This window comes from Phoca vitulina, unplaced genomic scaffold (genome assembly GCF_004348235.1).
Source record: "Phoca vitulina isolate PV1807 unplaced genomic scaffold, GSC_HSeal_1.0 scaffold11, whole genome shotgun sequence".
In the NCBI taxonomy this organism is placed as follows: Eukaryota; Metazoa; Chordata; class Mammalia; order Carnivora; family Phocidae; genus Phoca; species Phoca vitulina.
In genome coordinates, this window is record NW_022589714.1 from 4,610,843 (window position 1) to 4,623,424 (window position 12,582).

The following is a 12,582-nucleotide window of genomic DNA, read 5'->3' on the forward strand; positions in this document are numbered from 1 at the left end:
GGGGTAAGCATTCTGAGGTGGGAAAGAAGGCTGGGATCTGCCCGGATTTTAGAGGCACAGTCATTCAAATGTACAATTAATACTCTGTCATTCTATTAGTGTCTTGACATTCCAAGATGCAAGGTGTGTGTAGCTATGGTTGTGATAAGAATAGATACAGTTGGGCGCCTGGGTGGCTCAGATGGTTAAGCGTCTGCCTTCGGCTCAGGTCATGATCCCAGGATCCTGGGATCGAGTCCTGCATCGGGCTCCCTGCTCGGAGGGGAGCCTGCTTCTCCCTCTGCCTCTGTGTCTCTCTCTCTCTCTCTCTCTCTGACTCTCATGAATAAATAAATAAAACATTAAAAAAAAAGAATAGATATGGTTACTGGTTTTTACATACTTTACTGATGTTAAAGTTTGTTGGTATACCAGTTGCATTAAAACAAAACGGGGTGCCTGGGTGGTTCAGTTGGTTAAGTGTCTGATTCTTGATCTCAGCCCAGGTCTTGACCTCAGGGTCCTAGTTCAGGCCCCATGTTGGGCTCCACACTGGACCTGGAACCTACTTAAAAAAATAATAATAATTTAAAAAATAATTTAAAAAAATAATAAAACAAATGAAAGAGAATGCAGGTGCCCAGATTTGAGCAGGAATCTGTGTAAAGTTTGGGCAAATAAATTTTTTTTTTTTTTTTGGTTTTGAACTGTTAATGAGAAAAAGAAATATATCGAGCTCAAGAACACGGTGTTTCGTGTGTCACTGGGTCCAGGTTTGGGGATACACGACAGACCTAGCAAACAGGATATACATCAACAAAAACATTCCTGGTTACAGACTGAAAAACTAGCGCCTGGCACGATTAAGTCTCGGTTTCCTCATCACTCAGCAGCATGTTGGGAATCCCGCGACTGATGGGGAACAGACGTCCAGACTCTGGGCACTGCAAGGTGCCCTCCAGCGCATCCACCTTCAGCAGCACGTGGTGCATCTGCCTCAGGAATTTCTCATCATGCTCATACCCTTCAATCGGCCCTTTGGGCACCTCGACCAGATGCAAGGTATCCGCCGCCTCCAGAAGCGCCACCCACTCCACCTTGGGTATCATACGCGCCACGAAGTCGGGGTTGAACTCCACCGGGTTGATGCGGACCTGAGTGGCCTGGAGGCGCAGTGGGAAGCCACGGGGCCCCACCCCCCGCACATGCGAGCTCAGCAGGTTGTGCGTGAGCAGCTTCATGTCGCCTCAATGCGCTCTCAGCAAGCCTGGGCAAATGAATTTTTAATTTCAAACTTGTTCATTCAAGCCGAATTAACTTTATATTCGACTTGAGGTTTAATTTCTAAAAGTTCATCAGCATCTGGTATTACTAGACAATCTTTCCGACAAAATAAGTTAAATTTTTAACTAAAAAGCTATTTGTGACATGAAAAGGTGCTCATTATCACTAATCATTGGGGAAATGCAGATCAAAACCACAATGAGATCACCTCACACCTGTTAGAATGGCTATCATGAAAAAAGACAAGAGATAAGTGTTGACAAGGATGTGGACAAAAGGGAATGCTTGTGCACTGTTGGTGGGACTGTGAATTGGTGCAGCCACTATGGAAAACAGTATGGAGGTTCCTCAAAAAACTAAAAATAGAAATACATATGATCCAGCAATTCCACTTCTGGATATATATCCAAAGTAAATGAAATTACTATCTCAGAAAGATATCTGCACCCCATAATGTTCATTTGCTGCATTTTTACAATAGCCAAAACATGGAAACAACAACCTAAGTGTCTGTCAATGGGTGAATGGATAAAGAAGATGTGGTATTTATGTACAATAAAATATTATTCAGCCCTGAGAAAGAAGGACATCTTGCTGTTTGTGACAACATGGATGGATCTTGAGGACATTATGCTAAGTGCACTAAGTCAGACAGAGAAAGACAAATACTGTATATCAAGTATATGCAGAATCTAAAAGAGACAAATGTGTAGAAATAGAGACTAGAATGCTGGTTACCAGGGACTGAGGGCATAGGAGAAATGGGGAGATACTGGTCAAAGATTACAAACTTCCAGTTAGAAGGTGAATAATTTCTGAAGATCTAAAGCACAGCATAGTGATTACAGTTAATAATACTGTATTTTATACCTGAAAGTTGCTAAAAGAGTAGATCTTAAATATTCTCACCAAAACAACAACAACAACAACAACAAAAACCAAACAAACTAGTTGATGCTATGGTGGTTATCAGTTTGCAATTTATATATGTGTTAAATCAAGACATTGTACATCTCAAACTTGCACAATGTTATATGTCATTTATATCTCAATAAAGCTGGGGTGGAGGGGAAGTTGCCCACAAAATCAGGCAAAGGACCTACATACTAAACACAATACCAAACTTCCAGATGATGTTCCAAACTCTTTCAAAGAAAAAAAAAAAAGCTATTTGTGCAGTAGCCACACAACAACTGAGGGTTACAAAATGTTCCTGTGCTGCATTATCAACATACCCATATTTTCTCCTTATCCCTTAGGGTTGTCCTCCCTAATCAGTAAAATGCCAAGTATCACTATGGAAACAAAAGTACCTTTACTGTCATGATCAATCCAAAATGATCAGGTAAAAGAAAATGAAACTTAAGAATGTAAAAAAAAACGGGCGCCTGGGTGGCTCAGTCGTTAAGCGTCTGCCTTTGGCTCAGGTCATGGTCCCAGGGTCCTGGGATGGAGCCCCGCATCGGGCTCCCTGCTCCGCGGGAAGCCTGCTTCTCCCTCTCCCACCTCCCCCTGCTTGTGTTCCCTCTCTTGCTGTGTCTCTGTCAAATAAATAAAATCTTAAAAAAAAAAAATGTAAAAAAAAAGAGCATAAACTGTAGGTAAAGACAGTAGAGAAAAGCCTAAAGGCCCTGCCAATGTCATGAATATGAAAACAATGCAAGTGATGTGAATAAACAAGAGTTCTTTCTATTTTATCATGCTTTTAAGAAATTACTTTGAAGAATGAGGCCAGTCTGAAATCAGCTTTTATAATCATTTTAAACAGAACCATCAATACTTAATAATATTTAACAGGAGATTTGGTATTTGCTAGGATTAGCGATTTTATATTTGATGGGATTAGCTGCATAAAACAAAAGTTTATCTGTGTGACACTGCACTCAAATTTTCAAAATATATCTACTTTCATCCGGAGTTCATTAAGTGTGTCAGGGACAATACTGGTGGTCTGGGAGCCTTCTCAAGGGGATCTCTGATGTGCTGGTTCTTTTCTTTTCAGGCCATGAATTAATAGTTGACTTACAATATTTAATAAAAAATCATACATTGATTTATTGGTGTTTTATCAAAAGCAAGGGTTGCTTTGTTGTTGTTGCTGTTGTTTTTATAAAACAAATGCTGGCTTCTTTTCCCTAGCATTAAGCCAAGCCAAAGTAGGTGATATAATTAATGTGGGCCATGGGGATATGACTCCATTGAATGAATTATTAGCTGAGAAACTGGAAAAAAATTAAGTATGTGTGGTATAATACAAAAATGATCCCAATTCTCTACTCCTCTATACCCTCCCCCTCACCCTTGTGTCCACTCCCACTCTGATTCTGGGATCGGCCCTGTGGCTTATTTTGGTTAATATGACATTAACAAGTATGACACAAGCAGAGGCTGAAAAGGTGCTTGAACTGGTGAATATGCCCCAACTAGCCCACTGGAGATGAAAAACACATAGAGCCAAATCAAGTCATCCTCAACATTCCAACCGAGGCCATCCTAGGCTGGCCCCCACACATGTAAGCAAGCCCAGCCAAGATCAGCAAAGCTACCTACCAAGATCAGACAAGCCTGCCCAGATCAGCTGAGCTTAAATAGGTGTGTTGGTTGTTGTGCAGCTTCACTGTGGCAATAGATAATTGACACAATGTCCTCCATTGCAAATTCTCTGAAATCAAAGAGCATTTGATTTGCTTGGTAGCTTGAGGAGTAATCCGCTTCCAGTGGGAACTGTAAGAAGAACAAATGTTTGTTATTTGTAAAAACTATATTGTGGTCTAGCATCATAGAAATATCTGCTATGGGAAGGAAATGAAATCTATCAAATGGTAGGAAACATAAATGAGTTAAAAAAATTGAGAATGGGGAACTGATATTATTTCTTCCATATAATATTTTTAGCAAAACTGGTTTTGATACTTTCCATGTCAGGTCATCTTATATTTATTTTTATCCCATTTCCAAATACTAGAAAAAATAATGATTTATTCAATATTAATTTTTCTAAAATCTCATAATCTCAAAGCATCTTAAAAAAGAAAAATTAAAAACATTTTTATTCCAATTTTTTTTCATTGAGTGAAGGAAGCATCTCAATATAATGTGATAAGTGATAACATAATGATGTGCACAGGTTTCTTTGGAAGCACAGAGAATGGTATGTAGCTTGGCCTGGAAGGGCTGATGACTGAGCTGAGAGAATCAGAAGCATTAACTAAGGCAAGGAAGTTAGAAAGGATGTTTCAGGGCAGGGGAAACAGAATGAACACAGTCTTCAAAGCATGAAACCATACAATGTGATGGGGTGTGTTACGTATTCACCAGAGAGTGAATAATAAAATGGAAAATGGGAAGAAATGAGATTGGAAAAACAGATAGGGGCCAGTCCAGGAGGGCTCACATCCATGGTAAGGGACTGGTAAAGTATTCTGAAGGTCATGGGAAGTTACTGAAGCCATTTAAACCCGGAGCTACATGATCCAATGTATGTTTCACATAGATTTCTCTGAGAACAAGGTGGGCTAAAGGGCAGAGAACTCATTAAAAAGCCAATGCAGTATTCCAGGAGAGAGGGAATGAAGGCCTGGATTAGGACAGTAATAAGAAGTATAGAGAATATGGGATGGATTTTGGTGATATTAGCGGGCAAAACTGGTACGACTAGTGATTGTTTTGGGTTGGGGTAGAAGAGGTAGAAGGTAAGGGGAAAAAGGAAACTAGGAGGATGTAGTGGAGCCCATGGTGCTCTGCCCAGAATCCCCCTCTTTGGGGCAACATGGAAGATCCGCTGCTGACACCCTCCAGCTGCTCCCTCCAGCTGGGCATTCTCATGGCTTCAGGAAACTGTCTCATCCAGTGCTTCAGGGGTTGCCTGTGACCAATGACAGGCTGATATGGGTGTTGGGTATATGTGTCTGAAGTTCGGGGGGAAGGGAGATAAAGATTTAAGAATCATCAAATACAGAATAGGTAAAACCATGAGAGTGGATGTGAACATGTAAGAAGAGGAAGCAGAGAAAGAACGGTGGGCCACAAGACACTGGGAACATCAACAGTGCAAGAGTGAGCAGACAAGAGGAGATCAGGAAAGGGTTTGAGAAAGGATGGTCAGAATGGTGTGAAGAAAAACAGGACAGGATTGCCTTGGAAGCTAAGGGAGTTGAGATGATTAAGAAGAGAATAGATTAATGCACAGGTTTCTTTGCCATCAGCCAAACTCCCCTTCAAACTATTGGCCTTCTTTCTAAAATACAAGTCTAATCATGTCACTCTTCTGCTCAACATTTCCTGCTGGGATGCCCTTTCCTGTCCTTGCCCTTTGCCTCACTCCTTATTCCATAAGGTTAATCAGAGGAGACATCACACCCACAGCTCAGCCATACTTGAGGTGTAAAAATTATCTTCCTGGAAGCTGACTCTTGGAGAAGAATCATACCTATCCAGAAGAAAGATTCCCCTTTTTGGATTCTCGGGTAAGGCTAAGAGGCTACATTTATTTCGTTTATTTTATAAGCCAGAAGTCTAGCAGGATAATCTTGAGCCCCTGCAAAGACTGAGCACAAGGAGCCAGCAAACCCTGCCCCCACCCATCTAAAAACTCTGGTGTCAATATGTAGGAGGTGATACGTAAGAAGATTGTCTTTCTTGATTAAGTGGGAAGGATGAGATTTGTGCATCAGCTCCTAGATAGAGAAGAAATGGAAAGAGCAGGGTTACTTGTTCCGTGGCCAATAAGAAACAAGATCTGACCCCCTGGAGACATGGTAGAAGCAGAAGGGAGGATATTTTGGATATAGGATCCTGGGAGACTCAGCATACAACTTCTATTGCAAATCACTGAAACTAGCTCAAGTGCAAAAAGATCTGTATTAGGTCATGTAATGATAAGTACAAGGAGAGAATTGGTTTTGGGAACATTGAGTTATGGGACATCCAAATACATCAACAAGGCTCCCTTGTCTCACCTCTTAGATACACTTATTCCATATATTGGATACATACTTGCTGGCAGTTTTAGGCACCTACCATGTTGAAGTACATCCAGCTAGAAAGGGAGCTTTTCTAATACATTTTTTTTTTTTTTAAAAGATTTTATTTATTTATTTGACAGAGAGAGGCACAGCGAGAGAGGGAACACAAGCAGGGGGAGCGGGAGAGGGAGAAGCAGGCTTCCCGCCGAGCAGGGAGCCCGATGTGGGGCTTGATCCCAGGACCCTGAGATCATGACCTGAGCCGAAGGCAGATGCTTAACGACTGAGCCACCCAGGCGCCCCGAAAGGGAGCTTTTCTAATCATTCATATATCAAATCTTATAGAAGTGCTCTAATTAGCCTTCATGACCTTTGGGTCATGTGCCCTTTTTCAGGACAAATTGCTGTGGACTGGAGGAAGGGGTGCCATGGCTGGTCAGGGCTGAGTCAAGTCATGTTATCATAGTTGTGGAGGAGCAGTTGCCTGGGGGTTGGGATGGCATAGAGGTGCTAGGAAGACAAAATCAGCAGATGTCCTCCCAACAGGTGGACCTACTTTCCAGTCCAAGTTATGCACAGCTGGGGCAAGGAGTGTGCTCCTGAATTACAGCAGCCAGCAGGGACCATAGAACAGAGCTTTTCCACTGAGTGGTGCTGCTGCCATATTCTCACATGGTGGTAAAGAGAGACCTTCTTCCTATCATGGCTAATGACAGGAGATGGCCAGAATGGAAGAGATAGGTGGGCTGGTGCCAAATGCACATGAGAGAATCCCAAGGGACTTTATTTATTTATTTATATTTTTAATTTGACAGAGAGAGACACAGTGAGAGAGGGAACACAAGCAGGGGAAGTGGGAGAGGGAGAAGCAGGCTCCCACCAAGCAGGGAGCCCGATGTGGGGCTCGATCCCAAGACCCTGGGATCATGACCTGAGCCAAAGGCAGATGCTTAACGACTGAACCACCCAGGCGCCCCCCAAGGGACTTTAAAAGACAGTGTATCATGGGGTGCCTGGATGGCTCAATCTGTTGAGCATCCACCTCTTGGTTTAGGCTCAGGTTGTGATCTGGGGATCGTTGGATTGAGCCCTGTGTCGGGCTCCGTGCTGGGCAGGGAGTCTGCTTGGGATTCTCTCTCTCTCTCTCCCTCTGCCCTCTGTCCCCCCCCATGCTTACTCACTCTCTCCCTCTAAAATAAATAAACAAATCTTAAAAAAAATTACCTGACATCACAAAGTTTATTTCTTTGTTGTCTTTCTTCTCCGTTAGGATGCAAGTTCCATGAAGGCACAAACACTCCATGAAAGCTCCATGAAGGCTCCATGTTTTGCTCATAGCTATATTCCCAGACACATTGAAAAGCTCTGGAAATATCCGCTGAAGCAGTGCTGAGTGAACTAGGGAGATGTTCAGGAGGAGATATAATGAGGAAGCAAAGCCAACCAAAGCATTACTTTGGGCCTATGGACCATGAGAATGAGGGTGGGAGTGAGATATTGTGAAAGGGAGCCCTAGTGGAGGAGAGTAGAGCTGCCAGGGTAGGTCGGCAGGTGCCAGTTGATTCAGTCTTTAATAGCACCAAGGGCTACAGAAACAACTTCTCTCTAGATACTGAGGCATAGATCCTTTATTCCTTTGTCAACCTGCTCCCATCACTGAACAAAAACACAACCCTTCAAACTACCCTTCTTAATCTTCCACCCCTGCACAAACCCAATTTCCAGAAAAGAGGGAGGGTCTTAGACATAGAGTCTTTCTGAGTCTCCCCAACACTCTGTTTGCTATTCTCTGCCACTCGTACTACCCAACAAACTTCTTCCACTTTCTCCAGCTCACGTTTGATTTCTATCCTGAGTGAAGCCAATATCTGTCCTGGCTGGTCCTGCGCCCCCTCAACTGCCCCCAAGTCCTCTGATCCACCCTGTCTGCATCAGTTTCTACTTTGGGGACAGGGATGTGTGACATTCTAACTTAAGAAATTCCTCTGAATATTTAAATATCTGACCCAATAGATCAGACTTAGCAAAGCACACAAAACAACCATTTCAGATGATGGAGATTTAAGTATAGTTGGTATTTATCATAGGTCAGTATGGATTATGATCAGTGAAAATAAAACTGAGTGGGACAATTTTATTTGGGTGCAATGATACTTAATCATGAGAAGGTCCTCCCTAAGACTTGAAAAATACAGAGATGTTAGGAAATTTAGAGACTCTCTTCTAATTATTTTTACCCCCATCCTTTTAGAACATAAAGCAAATAATTGAGTTAGTTGGGTGTGTAGCCAGGGCACTGGGTTGCAAGAGCACCTGGCTCCGGGGGTCCCACACAGACCAGGTTCAGCCACTGGCCACTAACAAAATCAAAAAGCAGAGAAATGAGTGGTAGTGAAACAAGAAAGGAATTAATTTCAGTGAGGCTGACACCAGGAGGACATCAGACTAGTGTTTATAAGACTGTCTCCAAAGTGCTGAAAATACTTCCAGGTTTGTATGAGGAAAATGTGGGACAAAGGTCAGTGGGCAGTGACGGTCAGATGGATCATTGTCATGGGCGGGGTCTTGCTGGCTCTGAGCAGTCCTTATTGCTTGAGGGGTAGTTTTAGTTTCCATCAGGGCATGCTTTGCCCACTGGGTCTTTTGCCTGAACTAAGACATGAGCTGGAAAGAACTTAATCACTTAGAAAGTACAGACTGAGGTCAAAATGGAGGTATAGTTGAAGTCTTCTTTCAGATGCATAAAATATAATAAAGGCCTTTACTGTAATAGTTCTATAGGATGTCCTGCAATGCCATAAACAACAATGAAAGGTCTCTTTAAATTCAAACAAGTAATAAAGATTCCCTTGTCTTCTATTTTCCTTGATTTTCTCCCTCTCTTTTTTTTCTTTTCCTCTTCCTTCTTTCCTTCTAAAACACTTGGGAGCTTTGCTCAAGGCATTTGGAAGGTGTTCTACAACAGACGATGCACAAGGCAGGCTTGTTTGTGGATTACAGTTAAGTGTTTGTATTTACAAGAAAGCTGCAAATGTGCTGAATTAAGGTAACCTGCTGACAAGCTAAGTGCTTTTCTTCATTAATGATAGCAGTCGTTAAAAATCCACAGTAAAGGGCGCCTGGGTGGCTCAGTTGGTTAAGCGACTGCCTTCGGCTCGGGTCATGATCCTGGAGTCCCTGGATCGAGTCCTGCATCGGGCTCCCTGCTCAGCAGGGAGTCTGCTTCTCCCTCTGCCCTCTTCCCTCTCGTGCTCTCTGTCTCTCATTCTCTCTCTCTCAAATAAATAAATAAAATCTTTAAAAAAAAAAAAAAAATCCACAGTAAAAAGATTAAAATCTCCAGAAGAGGAGCGTCTCATATGTTAACAAGAGTCGGGGTTTTCTATCCTGAGCAAGATGCTCACTCTCTTTTTGTTTTAGATCAATAAACCTCTACCACTCACTCCAAGCAACCAAGAATGTCTTCCAGCCATGTCTCATAAATATATTTTACGCTTGTTTTTGTTTTTGCAAGAGGTAGAGTTTTGATCAATACAATTTGAAAAAGCAAGCAAGGAAAGAAAGCATTAGCCCATAAATGCCTGATGGAGGGAGGCAAAATGACAGTCACAGAATAATGGAAACTGGGTGAATCAAGTCAAACAGGGTAACAGGATTTTGTAATTTTGAGGAATTACTTCCTTTTGTTCAAATTTTCTTTAATATTGTTGTTGCATTTATTTTTAATTACAATCATTTAAGATACAAACTGGTACTAGAATTTAGGCCTTTCCTTTACCCACCTCTATTTTTTAAGTAATCATTTTGTTTAATTGAAGCATAACATAAACAGAAAAGCATGTAAGTCCTAAGTGTACAACTTGATGGATTTTCAGACTGAACACCCTCAAGTAACCACCACCCAAAATAGGAACTAGGACTATCACCAGCATCCCAGAATCCCATTATACTTCCTCTCAGTTACTATCTCTCCCCTCTGTTAAGTGCTATTTTGATTTCTATCACCATATTAATTTTTTAAACTTTATGTTTTAAAATTTATTCATATTGATGCATTTATCAGTTTTTCATTTCCATTGTTACAGAGTATTCCACTGTCTTAAGAATTGAGATTACCTGCACCAACATAAACTTAACTGATGGGACTGATGGCTGAGACCACCTATGTCAAATTACTGCCTTTAAGCCCCAGGGAATTCTTGCCTCAAAAGAGACACAATAGCAGATCAATAAAATACTTCAGTGTTTACATCAGGATGACTTTGCAAACCAATTCTTATAAGCAAATAGTTTTCTTATCTGGGTAAACAACTCACTTATCAGGACAATAGTTTGCTCTTCATAAAACTCATCTCCAGATTGTAACCTTGCTATGACCAACAATCCTAAAATACTGTGTCATGAACTTCACCCAGTCCCAAACAGTTCCCTACCATGAAAGACCTGCCATAAACCTGAGTTCAGAATCCCCAAACCTACAAATACTCTTCCCGAATGCCCCCTTTTAGAGACACTACTGTCACCAGCTAGACCCTAAGACTTGACCTTTAATGCCCACCTGCTTGTACTCATTGATCTTTGTCCCATATTTTTCCTTAAGCTCTTGCTTCCAGTTTATCTCTTAACTCAGGCAAATGGAAAGCAAAACCACCCATGAGCAATAGCGATTGTCCTGACAAGACCTCCCAGCCAGCCCAGACCAGCCAGATCTGTGTGAGCTAAACCTCTGACTCGCACCTGTGCAGGTGGACCATGGCGTGACCTCTAGAATGGCCGATGACGACTTTTACCTCATCATAATACTAAAATCTTTACCCAAGGAGAAGCCTCAGCTCCATTTATGTAACACACAATGTGTGTATAGGCATGTTTCCTTAAGGCACACATGCAGCCTTATGCCCTCTCTACTTACAAAGACAAGGCTTTTTGCAAATCCTCCAGAGAGGTTGTTTTTTTTTAAGCTTCTGAGACTCAGTTAAAACAGGATCCTATTATCTTCATCTAATAAGGAATTGATCTGATTCAGAGTTGAGTTCCAGCCTTTTAAAAGCCTTGTCTATTTCTTGTTTCCTTACTGAAAGTCTGGGAGTCCGCACCAGGACCTCTATATCTTGGCAAAGCCTGAAGACCAATTTTAACTCCCTATAACTATGAGATGCCCGTAGCTCTGGTTAGGTTCTCAGTCTCATAAAACTTTCTTTACAGTTCTCTTTCTCCTGGTCTGTGCTGCTTCCATATCACTACCTGGTCAAGGGAAACAGAGAAGTTGAATATTGACTTACCTCAGTGAGTGTCCTTTCTTTAAGGGATCTTGGCTCCTTAAGTCGTGGTTACGTTGGTGGTTCTCTGATGCCTTCAGACAATTTCATCTGTTTTGTTTTTGTATTGAATTCAGCTTTCCAGCTGTTCTCAACTAGATGGACGATTTGCTACAAATTAAACTGCCATAGTTGAAAGGAAGAGTCTCCTGCTATTTCTTTTGATTGTGTCTTTGACTCTCAGTACCTGCATTTCCTTGGTTGGAATTGATCAGAACCTTTAATTCTGGTGACAACGTTGTACAGACACCTTTTATCTCCTCCCCTTGTCCATGGCCACCTCTTCTCTGGAGAATCTTTATAAGAAAAATAAATAAACAGAAAAAATGGCCCTGCATTCAAGGGTCAGTTGAACTGTCCCCACAAAATTCTTAAGTCCTTAACCTTGCCTGTCCAGTAGCAATAAGGAACATCATTGACTCAGTGCTTACCTCTCATTACACTGTAATCATGTATGTAAGCCTGGGAATGTCTCTGTCTTCCACTAGACTGAGCTCCTTAAGGAAACTTTATTGTCTGCATACTCTTCTGTTGCCTCTCCCTGTGACAATAACTTCAATTTTCTCCAGATAATACACAGAGACAATCCAATCATTTCTCTGGCATAGTTGTTCAAAATTTGCTTTTTATTACCGATAATTTAGAAAACTTAAGTAATCAGAATTTTTCTGATTACTTTCTACTAATAGCATATACATTAGAGATTATTGCCAATTTGCGGGAAAGCCTCCATGAGGTTTCTTCATATTTAGAAGAATTTTCCAGACCAAAATCTGCCCTGATATATTTCAAACTTCATTTCTCTTCCATAACCCAAATCCTTCTGGTCCTGGGTTTTACTAGACATATTCAGATTGCAATGAGACCACAATCTCTGCACCTTTGGCTACAGCAATGGGTGAGCGGGCACAATGGGCGATAGGATGATTCTTGAAAACTATCCCTACACCAGAACGCTTTGTAACAACTTAACTCTACATTTTTTTTTTTTTTAAGATTTTATTTATTTATTTGAGAGAGAGAGAATGAGAGACAGA

At 41.5% G+C, this 12,582-nt stretch overlaps 1 protein-coding gene across 1 annotated transcript; it reads right to left on the minus strand.

Moving 5' to 3' along the window:
• Window positions 1–667: 667 nt before the first annotated feature.
• On the minus strand, window positions 668–1,241 carry LOC116635828 (multifunctional methyltransferase subunit TRM112-like protein). The gene has a single exon (XM_032410134.1). The coding sequence runs from the start codon at window positions 1,218–1,220 to the stop codon at window positions 843–845; it is 378 nt and encodes a 125-aa protein (XP_032266025.1). The 5' UTR covers window positions 1,221–1,241; the 3' UTR covers window positions 668–842.
• Between the last annotated feature and the right edge of the window lie 11,341 nt (window positions 1,242–12,582).

What these genes read in the sequence shown, in the direction of transcription:
- LOC116635828 (XM_032410134.1), bottom strand. Translation starts at nt 1,220, where the DNA reads ATGAAGCTGCTCACGCACAACCTGCTGAGCTCGCATGTGCGGGGGGTG.